The sequence below is a fragment of the Lissotriton helveticus genome, chromosome 6, assembly GCF_964261635.1.
Source record: "Lissotriton helveticus chromosome 6, aLisHel1.1, whole genome shotgun sequence".
Classification (NCBI taxonomy): domain Eukaryota; kingdom Metazoa; phylum Chordata; class Amphibia; order Caudata; family Salamandridae; genus Lissotriton; species Lissotriton helveticus.
In genome coordinates this window covers 315250865-315275841 of record NC_136067.1, presented here as the reverse complement: position 1 = coordinate 315275841, position 24977 = coordinate 315250865, and the positions used below count along the sequence as shown (strand labels likewise).

Below are 24977 nucleotides of genomic sequence, written 5' to 3'. Positions count from 1 at the left end.
GTACCAAACATGATAGGGTTCATTATAGCCAGTTTAGAGATGGTCATTGCATAATGAAGCATGCAACTCTATGTCAAGTAATGGCTGATGCACTTACAACCAAGGAGAATGGACTCCGAAGGTTGTAGTGGTGTCCTGCTCATGCAGGGGCACCCTCACACTTAGAACTGAGCACCCTGCAGTCAGGATTGAAAGGCCTGCTTTAGAGGTGACTGAGAGGTTTTAAGTGCAGTGACCTCAGATACAGAGAAACCTGTATCTGTTGTAAGTGGTGCTAGCACCAGCTTACACGGGCTGCAATGGCAGGCCTGTAGTTACAATTTGAGTGATCCCCCATGGGTGGCATAATGCACGCTTCAGCCCATGGGGGACACCTGGTGTACCTATGCCCTGGGTACCTTAGTACCATATACTAGGGGCTGATAAGGGTACAGCAGTGGCCAATCTGGGCTGTACCCAAGTACTTACCATTGCAATTTAGAGGAGAAAGCACAGAGAGTGGAGTCCCGATTAGCAGGATCCCAGTCAGACTAGTCATACATAACCATAAAAGTAGATCCTACTTTCCTACAGAGGTGAATATGGATCCTGCCACCAACTGGATGCCCATGAGCTGAAAGGGCAAGATTAGGAAGGTTTGGAGGTTGCAGCGGTTTGGACCAGACCGCTGGCTACCCCACCCACGAGGTGGGTAGGAAAAGCATCCACACAGAGACTGGGAAGCTTGCAAGACTGGATGGCTTGAATAGGGTTGGCGCGGTTAAAAAACACTTCTGTGGTTACGAAAGGAGAGAAAGGCAGACTGGGGACGTGGGGCTGCCGAGAGTCCCAAGGTCTTGGCTGTAGGCCGCGCGTTCCTAAAGCGCTCCAGTTTGCCTGCCTGTCTCAGATGAGATGGGTGCCAACCCCCAAACCCACCCGCAACCCTGGCATCATCCTCGACAGCCAGCTTTCCATGAAGAAGCAGGTCAGCGCTGTCTCCTCCTCTTGCTTCCTCACCATCCTAATGCTCAGGAAGATTTTCAGATGTTTCCCAACCAACACCAGGCGAACAGTCACACAAGCTCTCGTCACCAACAGACTAGACTACGGCAACTCCCTCTACGTTGGAACAACTGTCCAACTCATGACTTAACTCCAGACTATTCAGAACACTGCAGTCAGACTTATCCTCAACCTCCCCAGATGGACTCGCATCACCTCAGGAAACTCCACTGGCTACCAGTCATGAAGAGATGCCAGTTCAAGCTGCTCACCCACGCTTACAAGGCACTACACAACGAAGGTCCAGCGTACCTCAACACTTGAATAAACATCCACCAATCTACCACGAAACTCCACTCTGAATCCCTCTTCCTAGCAGCCACACGTTGCATCCTCCGGACGAAGAGCAGAGGCCGCTCCTTCTCCCACCTGGTGGTGAAGCCCTGGAACAACCTTCTCCTGCACCTCAGAGTATCACCATCACTCCCAGCAGTTCAGGAAGGACCTCAAGACTTGGATGTTCAACCAATAGGAGAACAGGCAGCTCGTTCTCCCAGCACCTCAAGACTCTCACGGGTGATGCAGATGCAGTCTACAAATCCAATTGATTGATTGATTGATTGATTGATTGATGGATGGGCATGCCAATGAGGGAAGCCTGGACATCCTCCGAAAAACCAGATGTTCTCTGTCAGGTGTGGCGCCTGAGGGCTACCGTCGACGAAACAACTCTGCCCAGCGAGTCGGTCGTGTCCAAGCCACAGTGTACAGTGAACTTCACTACATCTTTACAATCTGTAACTCCCTGGGAGAGAATGTCCCGGTCCTTCTCTGGGAACTGTGGCAGGACTTGCACAACCGTTTCCCATAGCATGTGGAAGTAGCGGCCCAATAAGCATGCTGTGTTCACGGACCGCAATGCAAGGTTGGCGGATGAAAGCATTTTCTTTCACAAACTGTCCAGCCTCTTGCATTCCATGTCCGTGGGTGCATCAGGAAACGCACCATGGGAAGTCGGAGTTTGAACCACAAAGCTCTCCAGTGTAGGGTGTGGGGTGAAGAACTCTGGGCTACCCATTCAGACTACACAGCAGGAGCGAAGAGAAGGCTGAGAGATAAGGTCAAGGGCACTGAAGGCCAAAGAATGTTGTTGTTTTCGTCAGGTACAATGGTGTCAGGAAGAAAAAGATTATTGCAGAAGCTGTACTATGTTATATTATAATAGAAAATACTTTTAAACACCATGCTTCGAAAAGGACGGGGAGCTACCTGAGCAAAGGCCAACCCTGCTGAGGGCACAGGTGACTTGAAGAGAAGCAGACTTACAGCTGCAGTATAGTTTGAAGCCATATAGGTAGAACTGAAGGGAGTTATTCTCGTTGATCCACTCTGGTAGTTGGGTGAGACCGCTTTCTTGATGATTTTCCGGTGAAAGATAATAACTGGAGTTATACCATGGGCCCGGGGAAGACAACTTCAGCAGGGGGGCGAAGTGTCATTATTTGAGGGCATCCTGGAAGGCATTATATATAATATCATATATAATTATAACGTTAGTGACTTTGGAAAGTCTGTCTGTTTTTAAAAAGCTCCCTGCTCAAAGCACAGTAATGTAACAAATTATAACACATTCAAAAAATAAATGTTTAATTCAGGCCAGGAAGAGTGGCTCATTTAAGGTATGGTTTTCTCATGTCTGAGTTCACAACTAGGAAACATTTAAACATGCCCTTGCTGTTTGTTACTGAATCCGTCTTGATATCTAACAGCCACCTATTGAGTAGGCCTGAGCTTAACTTACATTATGTCGGCATAATTTGCGTAACTTCGTGTTACATTAACTCCTGAAATTATGCCATTAAACAACTTTGAGCAATTACGCACCATGCGCAGTAAATATTTACAGAAAATCTGTGGTTAAAATATACAAATAATTGATAGTAATAACTTAACCCGAGCAGCTGCTGTTCGGGGTGCTTCTCCTTAAATGCATCCTTGCAATAAAAATTGACGCGAGGACACATTTTGCACCAAAAAAAGACACAGCCGCAATGGGCAGGTTTGCATATTGTGTAATTTCGGCGAAAGTAAATCACGCTTATTACCCCTTGTTCAAAATGCAGATGTTACATTTTTTTTTACCTTCATTCTCTTTCTTTCACTGCTTTTGAAAACTTCCACCTTTAACCACATGATGGCAATATTCCCTAAGAAAAACCAACTTTGGGAAAGCTTCCAAACTTAAAATTTTTTCCTAGCTCCCAGTTGCATTCGTAATTATCATCAAACTTTGTTAGAATAATAAAAAACATTACCAAACGCATTCTGGGCTACGACACGTCGGTCACATTCTCAATACTCTCCCTAAAACACAAGTTTGCCAGGTTATAGTACACAATGGGTCACGACAACATAAAGAGTATACAATGTTGCATCTGAATGACAATATACATGCTCAAGAGGATGTATTAATGCATTAGATGCAAAACATTGAAGGGTCATCAAAAAGTTTCTAAAAAAAAAGTCCAAATGTGCTACTCTGTCAGACAATATGCAGCAGTACAAAACATCTCATGAGTGCTATGTTTACTACATACAAGTATGACTAATAGGAAAGAATAACTTTTCTGGAATAAAATAAAAAAAACGCCTAAGGAGAAGAGTTTACTTAGATAACCCATAACATTTTATCAGAAGAGTTCTATTACAGAGCAAAGTGATTGAAAGTAAAAAGTAAGCAGGTTTCTTCTTCTACTGTACCCACGCTGCCAACTGCTAAGCAGTCTTAAAAGGACAATCTTAAAAAGTAAAATACTGAAAAGTGAAAGCTCTCCGTTGATTGGATCGTCATCGAAGGTAACAGAACAATATAGCATGTAAACAGAAACCCTGCGTTTTCAGAGATCCTATAATTGCGTTATAAAGGGCTGTACTACATGGGAGTCTTAAAAACAAATGTACAGCTTTCCTAGAGCGCATAATTCACTGGATCACGGTCGGACACATTTATCGAGTTCATTTACTTCATGATACCGGTAAATTTTACTGGTCTGCAGACCTGGTGTGTCGTTTCTGAGTACACATGCTGGGATGGAATCATCAACAGTGCGGAGCCCATGCGGCAGAAGCAACGTTTCTACAGAGCTCCAATAGATACGGCCATATACAAATGACACGCGGCATCCATTCTAGACATCAAACGCACCCTCTACAGCACTGCAGTGACTTGGAATTGTGCCCTTTCCATCCAGTTCTGTCTGCTAATGCGAATTTAATCATTCAATCCATACTGGTACTATGCCAGCCATTTCGAAGGAGGCATTTGTGCGCCCTATATTAAAAAAAACTTATGGCTGATCCTTTAATCCTTGGTAATTACAGTCCTATTTCCTTGCTAACTTTGTTGAGCAAAATATTGGAAGGTATTATTAACAGACAATTAAGTTTGTACTTGGAAGAAAACCATCTGTTGGATTTGTCGCAGTCGGGTTTCCGGACAGGTTTTAGCACAGAGACCGCGATTCTGGCCGTGACCGACTCTCTCAGACAGACTATAGATGCGGGAGGCTCAGTAATTCTGATCCTCCTAGATCTCTCCGCAGCTTTTGATACCATCTCACATTCTAAGCTGGCGGAGAGATTTTTCTCCTGTGGTACCAAGGGGGCTGCTCTCAAGTGGCTCAAGCACTTTTTGTCTGAGAGAACCCAAACGGTTATGCTGGGACCTTATACTTCGGCGAAAATTCATCTCGACAAGGGTGTTCCGCAGGGCTCTTGTCTAAGCCCAACTCTTTTCATCTATACATGGCTCCGCTGGCAGGGATAGTCGAGCAGCTGGGTTTTGAGATCATCTTGTATGCTGATGATACGCAGCTTATGTTTACCATCGGTCCAAACCCAGAGCTAGACAAAATCTGCTTTGCCACCGGTATGCTTGCCATCTCCAACTGGATGACAGCAAATTGTCTCCAGTTGAATCCAGAAAAAACGGAGGTTATGCTCATGGGTAAAGCCATGGACATCTGGTCAGAGGATTGGTGGCCAGCTCAGTTGGGCCTACCCCCTCCCTCCCCAGACAGTAAAAAATCTGGGTTTAAGACTGGACCGTGCTTTGAGTATGAAGGATCACATAGCAGCTACAATGAGTTTGTGCTATTATGGTCTCCGGCTTCTTAGGAAAATTCTACCCTATATGCCCACCCCCACCGCAGAACCTTAGTCCAGGCCATGCTAATTAGTCGCCATGACTATGGGAATGCCTTGTTGGCTGAAGTGGGAGAGACCCTTTTGGCCAAACTCCAAGTAGTTCAAAATACTAAAGGAAGAATGATTTTAAATCGACCATTAGGTTCATCTTCGGCTCCTTTGTTAAAGGAACTGCACTGGCTGTCAGTGAAGAAGAGATCCTTTTTCAAGATTTGCTGCCCGACATATAACGCATTGAATGAAAAAGGTCCCTATACTTGCGGAAAAAACTATTAAAATATTCTCCTTACAGGAATTTCATATCTAGCACTCAGGATCTCCTGCAGGGTCCCCGAATTCACCTTGTCCGCACGGGGGGTAGAGCTTTCTCATATCTTGCTCCAAGATATTGGAATGAGCTCCCTCGGGCTCTACGCTAAATCCCAAGCTACAGCATCTTCAGGAAACAGCTGAAAGCTTTTCTGTTTTAACAAAGAAACTTAAACTTATCCTGGTTTATCAACCCTCAGTACACTTGCCTAGTTAGCACCGAGATGCCCCAGGGTCTTTGTGTACTTTTTCTCATTAGGCGGGGGAGCCTTAGGTAACTGCTGAGAGGAACTTTACTCTAAATAACGCTATAGTGGATGTGACTCAGTTGGACAATTTAATCTGGAGTACAGCTGCCCGATTTATCACTGATTGAAAGTGGCATCTATGTCTCGCTTTGCGGTTCTGCCAGGTCCCCAGATACAGACAGGAATCGGGTTGTGAGATCCTTTCTCCTCCAATCCTCCACGAATAGTTGCGGAGTGCACAATTTTTGTTTTTTCAAATCTAGTTTCAGATCGCTATCCTCACTGTATGCATGCAGTGTTGTGAGTGACTAGATCTTGATCGAAATGGTCTTCACCAACGCAGTGTTGTGCACCTTAAGTGGGGCAAAAATAAGCAAGTAAAGGTACTTTATTATAATGTTAATAAAAACCATTCCAAAACCACTTTTCTAGACTAAAACACAGCATAAAGCACATGCCCACCAAAGCAGTACTCAAGTGGCCAATACAATTTATCTCAGTGCATTCTTTAAATGAAATAGACTGGGAGACTAATTCTGGCGCCAATTCATCTCAATGCAAAGGTGGGTAAAAGTTGATAAAACTGATTACTACTGACAATAGAATTTAATTCAAATATACAAGTAGTAACAAAATACTATGTCCCAGACCAGTAAAGTGACGAGTGCGTATTCGGGTTACAGAAGTTCACGTCACTATAGTACTAGCCGGTCTGCTCTTTTCCCGCTTATCCAACTTACACTGTACCATCATAAAAAAATGTTTAAAAGCTGCCTTCCAACTGCATGTCTCTCAGATTAAAACATTTCATTTACTGCTAATGAGTAGGATCCTATCTCCATATGTCTGACGGATGGCAATAAGAATTACAACCTCCCTGCTTTAAGCTCTTGACAACAGCAGACTACATGAGACAGATATGAGACTTTTTTGATTGGCAGGAGTACTTCCAAGTTTGTTTGATCTTTATTATGTCAAGTAGGCCAAACCACAGTCTCTAAAACTCCTCCTTTGTTCTGAATGATCGAGCAGCCAACAAGTAATATGGAATTTCATTGATAAGGATTGGATAGCATGCCAATGTGCAATCTTGTAGTGCAAAAGGACTCATCTAGGGCTAAGGAGCAGAGCTGTTGCTGTTTTTCCATTATGGTACAAAAGGGGGTGGTGATGGACGGAGCATCTGAACCAATCAAACACTCACACCCAGTCAAAAGATCTGGGTTTGATCCATCACCGTTCTTTAGCCCACTGTGCCACCCCAGTTCAGACATGGCTATATGCAAATTAGTCTGACCCTGTACCTCATGGGAACAGTCCAGCCCGAACTGCCAAGCCATGTCTTCCCAGGACCGGAAACAAGCTTACAAGGACCGGTTTATGGCATTGCAGCCGTCTTCAGCCCGGCTTGCTTGAATCCAGTGGCAAAGGTAGCAAGGGACTCACGTCTGAGCATACCCTGCCACACTTATGGCGGCTCTCCACACCACTGGAGTCAAGCTATCCAGGCTGATGAAGGCGGATAGCCAGAAACCGGTCCTTGGATGCTTGATTCCGGTCTGGGAAAGACATGGCTTGGTAGTTCGGACTGGACTGTTCCTATGAGGCACAGGGTCAGAGCTGATATGCATATAGCCAGTGCCTAACTCAGGGTGGTGTGGAGTGCAAAAAAACTATGGATTTAGGCCCAGATCCTTGTAGTGGGGTGAATGTATGACATTGTTCTACATTCTGTCCATCAACTGTGTTTTTTGCAATTTTCACCCCGAGTGGGCTGGGTATGCTCAGACGTGAGTCCCAGGCTCTCCACACCACTGGAGTCAAGCTATCCAGGCTGATGAAGGCTGATAGCCAGAAACCGGTCCTTGGATGCTTGATTCCGGTCTGGGAAAGACATGGCTTGGTAGTTCGGACTGGACTGTTCCCATGAGGCACAGGGTCAGAGCTGATTTGCATATAGCCAGTGTCTAACTCAGGGTGGTGTGGAGTGCAAAAAAACGATGGATTTAGGCCCAGATCCTTGTACTGGGGTGAATGTATGACATTGTTCTACATTCTGTCCATCAACTGTGTTTTTTGCAATTTTCACCCCGAGTGGGCTGGGTATGCTCAGACGTGAGTCCCAGGCTCTCCACACCACTGGAGTCAAGCTATCCAGGCTGATGAAGGCTGATAGCCAGAAACCGGTCCTTGGATGCTTGATTCCGGTCTAGTTCGGACTGGACTGTTCCCATGAGGCACAGGGTCAGAGCTGATTTGCATATAGCCAGTGTCTAACTCAGGGTGGTGTGGAGTGCAAAAAAACCGATGGATTTAGGCCCAGATCCTTGTACTGGGGTGAATGTATGACATTGTTCTACATTCTGTCCATCAACTGTGTTTTTTGCGTTTTTCCATTATGGCCTTTAACTGGCTCTTAGGGAGCTGGAAGACCCATATTTTGGACAATTGTAGAAGCGTCAAATGCAGGTCTAAGCGTTTCCAATGTTTTCCATTATTGCCCTTACAAAGTGTGACTTCTCTCTATACTGATCCCAAAGTGTGTTCTGTGGAGCTATTCTGAAGTTATACCAAACATTTTAAATAAGGTCCACTTACTACACAGACTGATTTCATAGATTACATTCTGGCTGTCGAGGAAGGCAGGAAAAATAGCATCTTGAAAACACTGCACTGCCATAGATCCAGCCTTTTAATTAGGGTGGGTGAAAGTTCTCACACCCGTATCTTAAAGTCGGCATTCATTTTGCATTGATCACCTCCAACAATGGCTTTGACGAAGACCACTCAGATTATTGCAATGTTTACCAATGCATAACATGCTTTTATGGTTCTGCTTTTTGTTTTTTATGAAGCTTTGTCATTAATCCTTAGACCAAGATATTTGTATGACTTTGCAGCTTACATTTTTGGATGCTTATGTACCATCCACTCGCTTTACCTTTCCTTCTCCTAACCTGGAAGACATTTGATGTATCATGATGTATTGTAAGTTTAGTTTTAGTGCAATACACGTCGAATTGCTTTAGTGTGTATTGTAGCCCGATGTTTGTCTGGTCTAGAATTACGGTATCATCAGCATAAATTAGTATCTGAAATTTACATCCTTCAACCATGTGGGGGCGATCAGGGTCTATCGTTGCATAGGTCGGAGGCACATGTCATAATATTCTCTATGATTACATAGTTATCCCTAATGCCTGTTTGGGCCCATGGCATTTTTTTTCTTTTTCTGGCTAGTTCTTTAGATCATTCAAAAGTAAGGTGGCATATTGTTTTACCTCCACATCTATCAAAGCAATCATACAATAGTTGCATTGGGCCCCTTTTTTGTAGAGAAGGCAAGCGATTGAGCCCCGCTAAGGTTGAAAAATTAGACATGTTTCATAAAGCACAAGTTACTTACCTTCTGTAACGATATATCTGTAAGAAACAGTAGTTAGTGTTAGATTCCTTACCTTAGAAAAAAAAACCAGGCTTCAGACTGGATCCGGAAAGTTTTCATCAGCAGTAACCCTGCGCGTCATTAGGCGTTGTCTGCGGTTCCGCGTCCGTCGTCGGCGTTGTGATCGCCGGGATCACTTCGTCGGAGTACTTAGATGCCGCGCTGACGTCAGTTCTGTACATAGCTTTCCGTGCCAGGAACGCAGAGCCATGATAGAAACCGACACTGGTGCCATGAAACTAGGGCCCTGAAGGCATGTCCTTAACCCTAGATAAAGGTTCGCAGAACGGGGAGGATGGGTGGGGCGGTAAGGAATCTAACACTAACTACTGTTTCTTACAGATATATCGTTACCGAAGATAAGTAACTTGTGCATCTGAAAGAAACAGGTTAGTGTTAGATTCCTTACCTTAGAATAGATACCCTAGCAATACCAAGATCACACCAGAAAGTCCTGGAGAACGGGACGGCCGAAAAAGCCATATCTCCGGACTTGGCTGTCCAGGCAGTAGTGTCTAGCAAACGTGTGCAGCGAGACCCACGTAGCTGCCTGGCAGATGTCCTGCAAGGGAACTCCCCGACCCAGGCAGTAGTAGCTGCCGTGGATCGAGTGGAATGGGCACGCAGCCCAACAGGAGGCTTCTTTTTCGCCAAGGAGTAGCAAACCTTGATGCACAAGATGGCCCACCGAGAGATGGTCCGCTTGTGTACCGCCCGTCCCTTCTTTGCGCGCACGTAACCAACAAGGAGCTGGTCGTTCACCCGGAACTGGTGTGTGCGGTCCAGATAGAATGAGAGCGCACGTTTTGGGTCCAGACGGAGGAGCCTCTCTTCCTCTTTCGAGGGGCAAGGTGATGGACTGCCCGATATGAAAGGCTGTGACCACCTTGGGCAGGAAAGAAGGACGAGTCCTTAGAACAACCTTGTCTGGATGGACAGAGAGGAAAGGAGGTTTAGAAGATAGAGCCTGGAGCTCACTCACTCTCCTGGCAGAGGTGATTGCAACCAGGAATGAAGTCTTAAGAGTCAGAAGACGAAGAGGACAGTTATGAAGTGGCTGAAAAGGAGCGCACATCAGATACGTTAGAACAAGATTCAGGTCCCACTGAGGCATCACGAAGGGAAGGAACATGTGTGTGATGCCTTTCAAGAATCTATTTACAACAGGGGACTTGAAAAGAGAAAGCTGATAAGGAAGCCTTAAGAAGGCTGAAATGGCCGAGAGGTAGCCCTTAATAGTGCCCAGAGCAGAGCCCTGCTGGGCAAGAGAAAGAAGGAAGAGGAGAACCTCTGAAAGGGGGGCAGAGAGTGGATCCACAGCCTTTGCTGTGCACCATGCCACAAATTTGTTCCACCTGCAGGCGTATACCGTTTTTGTGGAGGGACGCCTGGCTGCCAGAATCACATCGCAAACTTCAGGAGGCAATTCAAATGGCCTCAACTGCCGCCATTCAATCTCCACGCATGTAGGTGGAGACTGGACAGGTTCGGGTGGAGGACCGTCCCCTGCTGCTGCGACAGAAGGTCCTCCTGAAGAGGCAGACGAATCGGGGGACAGACTGACATGCTAAGTAGCTCGGGATACCAGTAGCTTCGTGCCCAGTCCGGAGCCACAAGGATGACTTGGGCACGGTCTCGCCTAATCTTCTGCAGCACTCTGGGCAGATGTGGTATAGGCGGAAAGGCGTACAACAGACCGCAGCTCCACTCGCGACGAAAAGCGTCGCCGAGCGAGTGCTGCCATCATGCACCGGCGGCTGAGTTCGTCCACCCTGGCGTTCAGGGAACCTGCCAGGTGTTGAATCACCAGGGTGACGCCCGGGTGTTCCAGCCATTGCCAGAGGCACAGAGCCTCCTGGTAAAGGGTCCACGACCTCACCCTGCCCTGCCACATGACTGTGGTGTTGTCTGTGAATGCCTGCACTACACTTCCCCGGACAGAGGGAAGGAATGCCTTCAGTGCAAGTCGGATCGCCCGCAGCTCCAGAAGGTTAATATGGAGCCGGGACTCCGCCAGAGACCAGAGGCCTCTGATCTCCCTCTCTCCCATGTGGCGCCCCGATCCCAGGAGGGACGCATCAGTCACCAGTACATGCTCCGGTTGGGGTAGGGAGAGAGATCTGCCGCTGACCCAATCGCGGTTCGTGAGCCACCACTGCAACTGACTCGCAGTGCCCTCGCTGATCAGGACGTGGTCGGACAGGTTGCCCTGATGCTGTGCCCACTACAACTTCAGGTCCCACTGCAGAGCCCGCCTCCGCCACCTGGCGTGATGCACCAGAAGGAGGCAGGAGGCCATCAGCCCCAGGAGCCGCAGCGTAAACCTGACCCAAACTCGGGATAAAGGCTGAAAGATCGGAATCAGAGCTTGAATATCCCGAACCCGCAGTTCGGGGGGAAAACCCCGAAACTGTGCAGAGTCCAGAACCGCTCCAATGAAAAGGCGCTTCTGAGAGGGGCACAGGTGTGACTTCGGCATGTTGATGGAGAACCCCAGCGAGTGCAGGAGGTCGGCAGTAGTCTGGAGGTGGGAGACGACTGTCAGGGGCGAGCCCGCCTTCAACAACAAGTCGTAGAGATAGGGGAAGACTGAAACCCCTGATCTGCGCAGATGAGCCGCGACCACCCCCATCACTTTCATTAACACCCGTGGGGCGCTGGTAAGGCCGAAGGGGAGCACGGTAAACTGAAAGTGCTCAAGGCCTACCGTGAACCGCAGGTAGCGCCGGTGGGCCGGCAGGACGGGATATGGAACTACGCGTCCTGCAAGTCCAACGTTACCATCCAATCTCCTGGGTCCAGGGCAGCTAGGACCTGAGCCAAAGTCAGCATCTTGAACTTCTCCTTCCGGAGGAAGCCGTTGACGCTCAGTATGTCCAAGATAGGTCATAGGCCTCCTTTGCCCTTCTTGGGTACCAGAAAGTAGTGGGAATAGCAACCACGTCCTACTTCTGGCCCAGGAACACGCTCGATGGCCCCCGTAGCCAAGAGGGCCATAACTTCCTCCTGCAGAAGTTTCAAGTGATCGCCCGATATGCGGTGGTACTGCGGTGGCATGGCTGGAGGGGTCGCCTCGAAGGGGAGGGAGTAGCCCCTTCGGACGATTTGCAAGCACCCACCTGTCCGACGTGATGGTGCACCAGTGGAGGAGGGGATGGCGAACCCTGCCCCCCACTGGCATCGAATGGGCCTGAAATGCCAGACTAGGAAGGCTTAGAGGCAGATGCTGCAGGAGTGGATGTGGACTGACCCTGCCAGTGTCCCTCGACACTGCTATGGCGGTTACCACGTCCGCGTTGAGACTGGTTCTGCGGCCTATGGCTGGCTGGCTGGATGTGTGGGGGCGCCCCTTCCTTGGCCACGAAAGGGGCGAAAAGCGAAAGTTTGCTGTTGCTGGCCTAGGCCCACGGACTTGGCCGTAGCCCTGGAGTCCTTGAAACGTTCCAGCACACTAGCCGCTTTGTAGCTAAAAAGGCGACGGCCATCGAAGGGCATGTCCATGAGCGTGGCCTGGACATTCCACGAAAAGTTTGCGGACCTCAGCCAGGCGTGGCGGCGAACTGCCACCGTCGTTGCAATCGCTCTACCCAGAGAGTCTGTGGTGTCAAGTCCACATCTAATTGAGTACCGTGCTGCATCCCACCCTTCCGTCAGGGCTTGGGCGAGCTTTGCCCGGGCCTCCTCTGGACACTGTGGCAGCACGTCCGCAACCGTATCCCACAGAGAGTGGGTGTAACGGCCCAAAAGGCAGGCGGTGTTGACAGACCGCGGCCCCAATCTCAGAGAGGAGAACAGTTTCTTCCCAAACTGATCATACCTTTTGGATTCCCGATCCGGAGGAAAAGTCGGGAAGCCGGTTTGAGACGTAGAGACCTGGATCACCAGGCTCTCGGGGGGGATGCACAGACAGAAAGCTATGGTCGCCCGGAGCCGGGCGGTGGCGTCGGGCCCTGTTCGGATCCACAGGGAGGCCTGTGGAGGGCTTGGACCAGGTGCCCAGCAGAACTTCAGTGGGGGCTTCGGTAAACGGCAGTAGAGGCTCCGAGGAGCTTGCCTGCGGTTAGAGCACCTCAGTGAGGAGGTTAGTCCTCACGGCCGCGACAGGGAGCTCAAGAGCCAAGGCCTTTGCCGCCCTGTTCAACACCACGCTGTAAGCAGCCCCCTCCTTTGAAGCCAAGGAGGGAGGAGAGACGAATCCAGTGTCGGGTGAAGTGTCCAGACCACTGGCCTCCCTTAGCTCTTCTGCCCAGTCCTGACTCAACTGGCACCACAGTGTCAGAGGGTCCTCAGACCCCTCCCAGTCCTCCTCGTCATCCATCTTCTGATAATCAGGTAAAAATGATGGAGCCGGGTCGAAAGTGATGGCCTCACCCACCGGTGTCGGAGAAGGCGCCGAGCGACGCCGGACCCGGACTGAAACTGGGGTCGACGTCTTCCGGAGATGGCGAAGGGAGCAACACCCTTGGGGTCGGTGCCAGCGGAGGAGTCTTAAGGTCGACTGGCGACGGCCTGGATCCAGGCCTGGATCCTGCAGAGCCCTGCGGCATCAGGACCGGAGTCGTTGGCCCACTAGGGCTCCCAGTCGGACCCGCGGGGCCCAAAGGCGCCTCAGCAGGTTCCGACGGAGGGAAGCATGACCTCATGACCGTGAGGAAAGCGCTGACCTCCTCCTGTGTCGCGTGCAGCCCAGGGGCCGGTGGGTATGGAGCTGGACGCTGCACCTGCGGCTCCGAAAGAGCCGCGTGGGCGGTGTCGCCCGAACCACCAGCCGCGTCGGGGGGGAGTCGGAAGAGCGATGACGCCTCTTCGACTTCTTTTTCGAGTGCCTCGACTCACCTGAGGACTTGGAGCCCGACGAGTGGTGTTGGCTCATCGTGAGGCGACGACTGCGGCTCCGTGCCCGGTCCCTCGAATTCCTATTCAACTGGGACCTCGAGCGGCGCGGAGCCGACTGCCAGATCTTGAGCAGCTTACGGAACCGCTCCCGTCTAGCCTTCGAGGTCAAGGCCAGGCAGTAGGGAACGACTTGTCATCATGGCCGGCCCTGAGGCAATAAAGGCACCGACGGTGGGGGTCTGTCACTGACATCAGGCAGTGACAGTCCTCGCAAGGTTTAAAACCAGGCATCCCTAGCAGCACCGCGAGTCTAGGGTCGACTTGAAAAGTGATCAAAAGAGATCAAAGAGTTAGTTAAAAATTGACTGGAGTACTGCTCTTCCCGGATCTGCGCTTGCTGGAGCAGAAAAAAGGAGAACTGACGTCAGCGCGCGAGGGTGGCGTCTAAGTACTCCGACGACATTATCCCACGACGCCGACAACGGACGCGGAGGAGGAGGTCAGCAGACGACGCCTAGCGACGCGCAGGGGTACTGCAGACAAAAACTTTCCGGATCCAGTCTGACGCCTGGGGATATTCTAAGGTAAGGAATCTAACACTAACCTGTTTCTTTCAGATATGCATTGTACAGGTGGTGGAGCCAAGATGGCCAGCACTTGTATTTAAATAACTTTGTAGGAAGATCATTGGGGCCTGAAGCCCCATCTGCGGTATTGTACTCTAATGGCAGCTGGCACATCTTTTCCTTTCTGATTGCCTTTAATTAGGTCTTCTTAAGCACTTTCATTGTTCAATCCACAATATAGTGTTGTGATATATTCCTTCCATGCTAACAGGGTATAATATTTCCTAGCCTCGTGTTATGTTAGGTGCCAATTAAATTTACATAGGCCCAGAATTTTCTTGAGTCCCTAGATTTACAGATTGAGAGGAGTTTTTTGACCTTGCACACCCTAAGTTTTCCAACTCTCCATCAATCTGCAATACTGTGTGCCAATGTTTGTTCTGCTCCTTTTTTAGATCCGTTGAAAACAATTGGTTAACATATTTTTGACTGCCTTGTCTTAGGACCTTTGGCAAATTCTTACAATTACCTTTCTCCAAAGAGATGGATGATTACAATCACTGCCAAATTCAATTGTTAACTTGTCTCCCTTGAACACTGAATTCATATAGAATGAACCAATTATTCATCTGACTTATTTCCCCACTCTTTTGCTTTTTTGTGGATGAGCCTTTTCAGCTTCCGTAAAGCAACAAATTATCCTAGATATATGTTACGGACCTATCAGTTTATTTCCAGAACTAATACGATGCTTTGAGTGAATGGGTTGCTATCAAAAGTGTCCAATATTTTTCTTCAATGTTTAAAAGTGTGTAAACTGGCAAACGTATAGTACATTTTTCTCTTTAACTGTGAGCAGTTATTCTGGTTGTTTTAAAGGTTTGTCTGATGGAAGTCTACCATTTAGAAAACACACTCCTATATTGTATAGAAAATTCACAAAATCCCTATTTTATCTTGTTTTGATTTTGGAATACACACTGAAGCATGCAGTAACTTGGGTCTAGAGCTTCAATTGCTTCATTACCAGATTACCAGCAAATAAATTAATATTGAAATCTCCAGTTATTAGTTCTACTCAAGTGTAGTACTCCTTTACCCATTGCAACTGATCAATAATTTCAGATAATGCTACTTTTTTTGCATTCTGTTCTGGATTAACACAGGTATTTAATATTAAGATCAACGCTTGTTTTGTAGTTTGTTTTCTAAACTTGAAGGAAAGGGTTTTTAAATGTTGCTGATCAATTAAGATTGCCATTGTTACAAGACCCAACGATACACCTGGGTGACTGATTTTCCCCAGTGTTATTGCAGGGATATATATTGACTGATACCCATTTAAACCCATTTATGAGAGTAGGCTCGGCATACCAAGTTTCTTGGTAGCAGAAAATATTACGCAATTTAATTAGTTCAAGTGTGGTATCCATTGTCCCTGTGTTGACCTGCTACATTCTAATACCCTGCGAGTATGTTCTTTGATTGAAGTACCGATTTCTTTGAGCCCATTGGTGCTATTATTGAGCTAGTTTTCAATAAAAGGGGGTGATGTGGGCTGGACATGGTTTAGCCAAGTTAAGTTCTTGCTGCTTTCCTTGGACCCGTTGATAAAGCAGTTAAGTGGCAAGACCTCCATGAACCTGTGTTGCACTGGATTTGTATTCCAGAGTATGTTGGCCCTCCCTGATGGGTGCCACCTATTGCTGCTTTTAATAGGAAGGCCTTGCCAATTCCCTGGATTAACTAACCTGTCTCATTGATGTTAACGGGGTGGGGTACAGCAGCCTCCGATGATTCTAAACAATTATGGCCCCAGGTTGCATCTTGTTATCCATGGGCATAAATCTTCCCAGCAAGCGCATGCAAAAGCCAAGTGACTACAGTTGTGTCGGGCCGATGTTGGCATTATAAAGCCAACTCTGTCTATATCCTCAGAGTTGATGTGACATATCACAGGCAGGGCCTTAAAAAAGATGTAATAAATTATCTCGAATAAGGATATCAAAGTGACCTTTAGATTTATACTGCTGTGCAAAAAAGAGCTGCTGATATTTATTTCTTTGTTCCCTACTTTAACATTGGATGAATTTAAAATGCTCAAACTTGGTCACTTTTTTTTGTTCCTCATTGATGTTCAGACTTAATCCATTAGTACCTCTAGTATCAAAGTATATATCTGATCTTGCTGGACCTGCCTCTGTTGAAACCATTTACAGGCACACATAATTCAAGCACATGTATAGAACACAAATGCACTGCCCGGCACAACACACCAAACCGAAGTAGGCCAAGGGCAAGTTAAGCCCACAGAAGAGAAACTTTAAATGAATGATACTGTAGGCCTGACTCCAGTGACACAGGGAACAAGGCCGGCTCACTACTACTGATCACTACACAGTGTGCTGCCTCCACTGCTCTTGTGCTGCTGAACTCATGCCAAAGGCAATGTCTCTTTACCACTATAAGGGTAGTGCTTGGGTGCCCCTTTCAGTCCAAAAAAGACTGCAATCTGTGTGACAGGCCTATGTCATAGTCCATGTTGACACATGACAACAACAATTAGCAACCAGGAATCTAGACCTCATTACAGTTGGCCCACTCAGGGCAGTGGAACACATTCATCACCATGCAAAGGACTTTTTCATCGTAACAACTGTCAAATGCGAACATGAACCACATTTCATTTCCACTCTCATACCTTCCACAATTACAGCATCATAGGGATGATTGCTGTCTTTAACCTAAAAAATTATTTCATAAGCCACTACCTGTTTCTGATCTCCTATTTTATTTTTTACATTATTTCAGGAAATTTGCTTTTTTTTTTAAACCACACCCATTATGAACTACAAGTAGTACATGCTACTTTCTAGCATTTTCTCAATGTCCCTCTTTCTCACATCTAACAATTCTCCTTTAAAATTTTCTTTGGCTTTTACCTTTTCTTACTTCACAAACAACCTTGTTATTCAGTTCAACTTCTATATATGCACCACCTTTTCCTTTTTAAGTTCACTGACGTGGTTAACTATGTGTTCCACACTTTTTGCCACAGCAATCACTTCTTCAAATGGTGGTTCGTCCTTAATCCTTATTTCTTCCCTTGTTTTCTCACTTTTACAATTCAAAACAAACTGATTTCTTATTCTTTCTTTAATTGAACTGCCAAACTTACATTTAGATGCTAGTTTCCGTAGGCTTGTCATGTAGTCTTCAAACGACTCCACACTTCCTTGAGTCCTTAACCCAAAACGATACCGATCAAATATCGTACTTAAACAGGGAAGATAATGCAAATTCAGTTTTTATTGTCTTTCTCCTTAGCTGTTGGGACGCATCTGCCCGGTCTCTGGCATCTCGCCTCCATTATGTCAATTACCTTCTCCTACAATTCTTGGCACATGCAACCACTTCCTCAACTTTTTCAGGTAAATAAGACATTATTTGACTTCGACTTCCTCAGGTAATGCGTCTGTTTAACCCAACAGTCAAATATTCCATGCTGGGTATCACGCCCTCAGAACTCCCCATTTCTTCATTACCAACTGAGGTGAGCAATGTCCATTGCAGGTATTATTACATCACCGCCATGCATTTTCACGCAAGAGGTTCAAGTCTTCTCTGCTATTTCTTTTCCAGTTTTTTAAAAAGGCCCATTTGTACTGGAGTACTTCTTTATATTTGCACCATGTTCTTTATATATGTGTTTTCCTTACCATCTCTAGCATCTCTTCATTTAAGCATGGATTTCAGGCTCAGTTATGTCTAGAATCCCGATAATGATCCTGTTATCTTCGGAGGGATCAAAACGTCGATCCCTCCGAACTTTGGCTCCGTGTGGTTCCTGGGCACTTAACTTGGGTGGTTCCTTGTGTCCCCAGCTCTTCTGAGGGTCCTGGGCCAAGTCCCGACTTTGGCCGCAGTTCGCAATCCGCTTTCTTAGTATATGGTTTGATCTCCACCTGGCGACTACTGTATTTTGTGCTTACTTACTTTTTTACAATTGAAGTATTGTTCTGTATTTGTGTTTATATATCCGGGTAGGAGATATACCAATGTATTAGTGAGTGTTGTGTAATAAATCAACAGTTTTATATATACATTGTGTGGTTCTTGTTCGTTTAACATACAATATATAATAAGAACTGGTGAAACAAGCTGCTTAACACTCCTGGATAAGCCTGAAGGATGCTCTCCACAACTACCACTTAGAGAGCTTTCTATGCCTGTCTAATACCACTAAAATCACCTTAAGGGTTTCCTGGATTAGTGCAAGGTACCTCACTTCAGTAAGTGCGCACCATAAAATAAGCCCATTAAAGATTAATGGGGTGACCGAGTATTACACAGAACCTGGGAGACTATGACAGTATGCATTAGTGGTTGGTTCTGTCGAGCTAGGTAGAATTTCTTTAATACTTATATTTGTCTTGATCACTAGGAAAAACCAACCATTATATAAAGTTCCTATTATATACATGTATGTGTCCCCAAATGTCGACGTACTGAACAGACATTCCACATTAGCACTTCACATATTGGTGCTCAATGATAAAGCTATATGTTACTTCAGATGCTTAACGAATAAATTTTTCTTTCCTTCTCAATCTGTAATGTACATGTTAAATGTTGGTCTTTGTGGACTACACTGCACATATCTATGTATGTAAAGATATATGGTATTGAATTGTTTAGTCCTTTTTTTGTATATATAGTGTGTTATCCGATATATGACTAATAATATATCATTAAATTTTTTTAATTCACTGTGTCGGTCTCAGTGTTTTTGTGTTTGTATGGTATATAATATGAACTATATATCCTAGATTGGTTTTTGCTAGTGATCAGGACAAATGTAGGTATTAAAGAAATTCTACCGAGCTCGACAGAACAAGCTACTAATACATACTGCCATTTACTAAGCCAGCCTCATACAAATACTAAACACATTGCAGCTAAGTTAAGCACAGGTTTATTTAGTTGCTTTTTGTCCTGACAAGGACTGTTTTCATTGATTGGGACTCGCCCCCACCAAACTAATAACCCAATTTCTTACAGCATGGATGATGAAAGGAAGAGAGGGGGAAGCAGGGATAAGCAGAGGGATAAAGAGAGAGAACAAGAGCAAGCAGAAGAGAGGGAGACCAAGAGTCAACCAGAGAGAGGGATACGGCAGGAGATGAGGAAGAGAGAATGTGACCACTAAGAAGCTGGAACCCTGTTTAACAAATATCAAGAAAAAAAGTTGGGAGCGTTAGAGAATAGCCCTAATCACTCACACCCTTCCCTGGAATATGACCTTCTTTCCGATTACTTTTATTAACAGACCCTCCTGTTTATTCCCATCAACTGGCATCTTTTTTTTTTTTACTCCAACTGCTCCCCCTTTAGTCTCCCGACTTTCACTTACTCCGTTCCCTCTAAATCCCCACCTTCTGACTATTGGAAATGGCTGACATTAATTCAAGCGTTCCTTTCATCGTACTCTAGTTACAGTAAATGTTCTTAGTGAAATGGGTACGCAAAGACATGAGTCCCTTGCTAGCTGTGCCATAGGACCCTAGCTATCCCTCACCGATGAATCCTAAAGTAGGCCGAAACAGGCGTAGGAGTTCTTGTGTTCCCTTGTGGAGTGGATCTGGAATGGCAGTTTTGGCTGGATTTTTACTGTTGGAGAAGGACCAAGAATGATTTGCATATGATTAGTCTGTCTAGAAGGGCACAGTGGGCAAAAAAAGACTGTCTAGAAGGGCACAGTGGGCAAAAAATTACGACTTGGAACATTGCCGTGAGGGATTACCAGTTGCTGTGCTTAAATAAAGCAACCCGTTGATCGCTTTATTGCTGTTGCAGTTTATTTTTATGTGACAACTTTAAAACCTGACCGTTCTGCTATCAAAACCAAACGGATCCATGACATACACCTCTTATTATGCCCAAAGTGACTTCTCTACTGCCAGCTGTTGCCTCAACAGCACCACGAGCAACAGTGAAGCGTATTTGCTGACTGAGCTCAGCATCTGCAGGGAGATGGTAGAGCCACTGGACCCAGATCAAGAAGGAGCATGTTGCTGCCTGTAGTCCAGTTGGGGTGAGTGGGTGTGCGGGTGCATGCAACACCACTGCATGTGGGGTTGGCCTGCTCCTTCCAGAGGTCAGACAGTGACTGAGCTTTCTACACGACCACTGTTTGCAGCTCAGCAGAGTTAAGTGTGAATAGCATATCTGCCTGGGCGAGTGCACTGTATACTAATGTGCACAGACCTAACGGCACCCACTCCCTTCTATTGGGCAAGTGCAATTGGCTGACGTGTGTACAGGCGACCACATGAGAGTCACCACATGCAAATCAATGTACAGCTGCAGCGTATCCTCAAAAAGAGGAGCCACGGCTGGGTGCCAGTGACCTGCAAACTCAGATGGTAACATGCTTCCCCATCTCATTCAGCCACATTCGCCAGAAATACGATTTGCAGTGCCCAAAGCTAAAATTAATAAGCTACACATGGCATGTAGAGCACAAATGCAAAATTACTTTTGGCTATTTTTTTTTTTTTTTTGAGAATGAGATACAATCATACTACGTTATTGATGGTGGACTATTAATGCGTTCTTGGCTGGTACTAACCGTACTGATGTTTGTGCGCCCAAATGTGCAGTATTGGAATAAAAAACAATTCATCATGTAGCTACCCAGAGCTTTAAAATTCCAATTAATGAAAAATGATAGCTGAAAACGTTTGTCTGATTACTTACCATGTTTACACGTTTCTTTAAATGTCCTTGCAGTCCATTTAAAAACTGACCGTTTCAATAACAGTAAAGTCATGAGATTGCAGATTTCTCTCCAGAATCCAGGAGTAATAATGAGCAAGATGGTAAACTCAAAGAAGGGTTCTTTTCTTAGAATATTTACTCGAAAAAAAATGTTTATAAGACTCTTGGACAGGTCTAAGGATACTGCAGAAAAACTGATGGAGGCTTAGTACATTCCTTACGTTCTATGTACAATATTCAATAATGTGACATGGAGAAGACAAAGAAATTGCCTATACACACTGCTCAAGACTAACCACTGCATCATTTTGACAAAGTGATATGTTGCTTACCTTCACTGGATCCGCTTCTTCGTTTACTAAGTTGATTTTCCCTTTAATGTCTTCGTATTTTTGCTCAGACTCTGCTAGAGAGCGTTTCAAGCCCTGCATTTTTTCATTTGCCCGCTCCATTTCAGCCCTAACACATTCCATCTTGTTCTTGTTATCTTGTGCTTCTTCCTCCTGTCGACATTTAAAATTTGAGAAATGTAATTCGTTGCTTTGGATAGGCTAGTTATCTCAATATTAGCATCAAAGCTTGATGACTACACAGCGAGATGCCAAGTTTAATGGCTGCATGCTGGGATGCCATTCTTTGGATCCGATTATACCATACCCAGAGCCACTAGAATTATGCAGCAGCAGAGGACCAAATAATGCAACAGGGGTAATACATCAAGAAAATTTAAACTATGCAGCGCGTTATATGACAGTATTATTTAGCTATTTTTAACACATTGATATAAAAACGATCATATAGAAAATAAATTAATACGTTTCATGATAGAAGAACAGTTTACAAATTCATCAGATGTTCTGCAAATGTTATTCACAAGCAAATAATTATTTTGTCATGCAATGGAAGAAGAGAAGATCACTTTATTAAGGCATTCGCTTATGAGTCCCAGAGTAAAATAATTTGGGTGAAAAATATGTTTCATGCGGGAGAAAAACATCACTTGTGAATTTCATGTAAAAAGACGTATGCCTTTTATTATATGTATTCCAGTCATATTTTTGAACTGACCCTCAATTTTCATTTTACTCTGTTCACACTAAAGGGCTACATGAGGTATTTTTTTCAAACATTCTACATTCTTAAATAACTATATTTTCTTTTTACTTCAGATCGCAAAAAAGTATAGTCCAGTGTTACACTCACCAAGTTTGAGAAAAAAATAAACTTCTCCAGCTATCTACCCCAAAATTGATATGTTATATAAAATAAGCATTTGCAATGCAATAGGTCTTGCATTACTGAATGTTTGAGCTATTGGTGTTGCATTATTATTAGCAATCCCAATAGCTCAACCTTTAATAATGCAAGACCTATTGCATTGCAAATGCTTGATTTCCTTATATGGGGACTGTGTTGTTTTCCCTAAGCAGAGAGAAGCACACAATACATTAAGATCCCTCATGGTGCTGTTTAAGCGGGAGCGAGCCTATTCCTTCTTTACAAAAGACCCAGAGCAAATAAACCTAGTTGCCAGGAAAGAAAGAGAAGGGTTACTAGGTGGTGAACCATAGGTTAATCGTCAATTTTAGCTCATGGAGAGTACATGTGATTTTATCATTATGCTATGAGCATTTGTCCCCTTGGTTTGGTATTGCAGTACCTTTCTTATTAAAAATCTATGTTACTTGTTATTTTGACCATATATAATGGGTCAGTAAATTCTTAGTCAGCACAAAGGCTTCCCTTTTCACAAGCCCATTGGGGAAAAAAGCATGTTTGACTCACAGAATGTCTGCTTTGTTCATACAGTCTGGATAGAAAAAAATGTCAGGTCTACCAAGATCAGTCAAAGTGCACATAATATAACGCAACCAAGGTATACGGTTCCAGCATTCCAGACCCATGTAATCCCTTAAAATATAGAAAGTGACGGTTTTGTGCACTATATTTAGGTATTGTGTAAATTGGCTGCATTGCCTCCAAGAGAGGGGCATTTGCTGTTCTTTTTCTCCAGCTGCTACACCCCGATTGCCAAGGTTAGTTTCTTCGCCAACAATCTCAAGCAGACCTGTGATGATAGAAGGCCAAGGTGGGAAGTCAACATAATGACTCCTGATCCTCGTCAGGAAGATAACATAACTGTTGGTAAGGAGCATCTATGCTTTGTTATTGAGATGTACTTTTTTATTTCTAAAGGCACTGTCATTTCTCCAGACGGTATGGATACTTTAAATTGGTGGATAGGTAAATATAAGTGTCTAAGATGCGAGAAGCCTCTGCAAAGATCTCAATCGCCCAAAGTAGATATCAGAAGTTCGCCCAACCCATTACTTGTCTTTGCATTTTGTAATTTGTACTTTTGTTGTTACCATCATGAACAGTAGAGCATAGATACTACTATGCAACGACAAAAAGCAGGACAGGGTGAACTTCTCACACACAAGAAAAGACTACTTGAAATCTGTAGTGGCTGATCCCTCGAGTGCTGCTTGCTGGAAATGGAAACCTGCATGGCTCAACAAAACTACATGGTTTAATTTCATAATAAAATAGGTTTGCCACTAAATCCTGAAATATCACACCCATGGACCTTTCATCAATTAAAGCTCTCAAATGTTCGAAATCCATGCTCAAGTACCTCATCCTCCAGGTTTTTACTGAATATTGTAGGATTTGTAGTCATGCTAGTATCTTATAAAATTAGCACTGAAAGTCCCAGAATACCAAAAAAAACTTAATTGGATGCCCTATTCACAAATGGAACTGTGAAACTTGAGACGTCTGACTAAGAGATCCGAGTTGCTGTGAACACCTTCCAACATTATACTCCTAAACACTGGGCTAACCAATGGTTGAACCTCACTTTTCACAATGGTCAAGCAGGACTGACTGGGCTGGATAAAGGAAAACCTGGTATACATTGGCATAAACACGCTCAGCCTATACGGACCTGGGAGCCATCTGAGGAAGCGATACAGTGGTTATAGGAGTGATTTGCTGTTGCAGAACAGTGAATTGTTCGAAAACATTAAAAAGGGGCGAGGCTCTGTCCAAACTTCCCGGGTGCTAAGTGGGGTGTGCTTGCATGTTTTAAAATGGGATGGCACTAACGTGTTTTCCAGGAAGACTTCTCGTTCCTTCTCTGCTCTGGGCTAGAACATTTTAAAAAGCGTGCATCGCAAGCCTGGAGGGTGCTCAGGCAGCATTACAACTCAGAGGTGCGTGCGAGAGTGGAAGTTCCATAAAAGCCAATGCGTCCAGTCAAGTTAGTTAACAGTAGTGCTGTGAATCGGAAGTGCTGTCCGTACTGAGGACCTGCACTTCTTTAAAGTGAAAGCGAGAGTACCTTGCTTTTTAGCTCTACTGCAATACATTTCATGGAAGAGTACCGGCAGTTTTCAGGAGCAAACAGGCACTCTCTTGCAGCACTTTTGTATTTCCATTTAAAGCACTGGTTAAAAGGTCAGAGTTCCAGCCAAAACACTAAACTCTAAACGTGTGACGCTCAATCTGGACAGTCTATTTAAAATGGGGGTGGGGGGCGTGGTGGGGGGAGGGGGTCTGTTCTTCAGAGAGACTTCAAAGTTTGGCTTCTCCTTCTGG

General features: G+C 45.4%; 1 protein-coding gene across 2 annotated transcripts in view; it reads right to left on the bottom strand.

The window, feature by feature from the left end:
- Positions 1 to 24977, bottom strand: part of SMC6 (structural maintenance of chromosomes 6) — a 1026872-nt gene that overhangs the window by 259281 nt on the left and 742614 nt on the right. For both annotated transcript variants that reach the window (XM_078647759.1, XM_078647758.1), the window contains exon 20: positions 21707 to 21877. In XM_078647759.1, coding sequence (XP_078503885.1) covers positions 21707 to 21877 — 171 coding nt within the window. The remainder of the gene's footprint in view (positions 1 to 21706; positions 21878 to 24977) is intronic.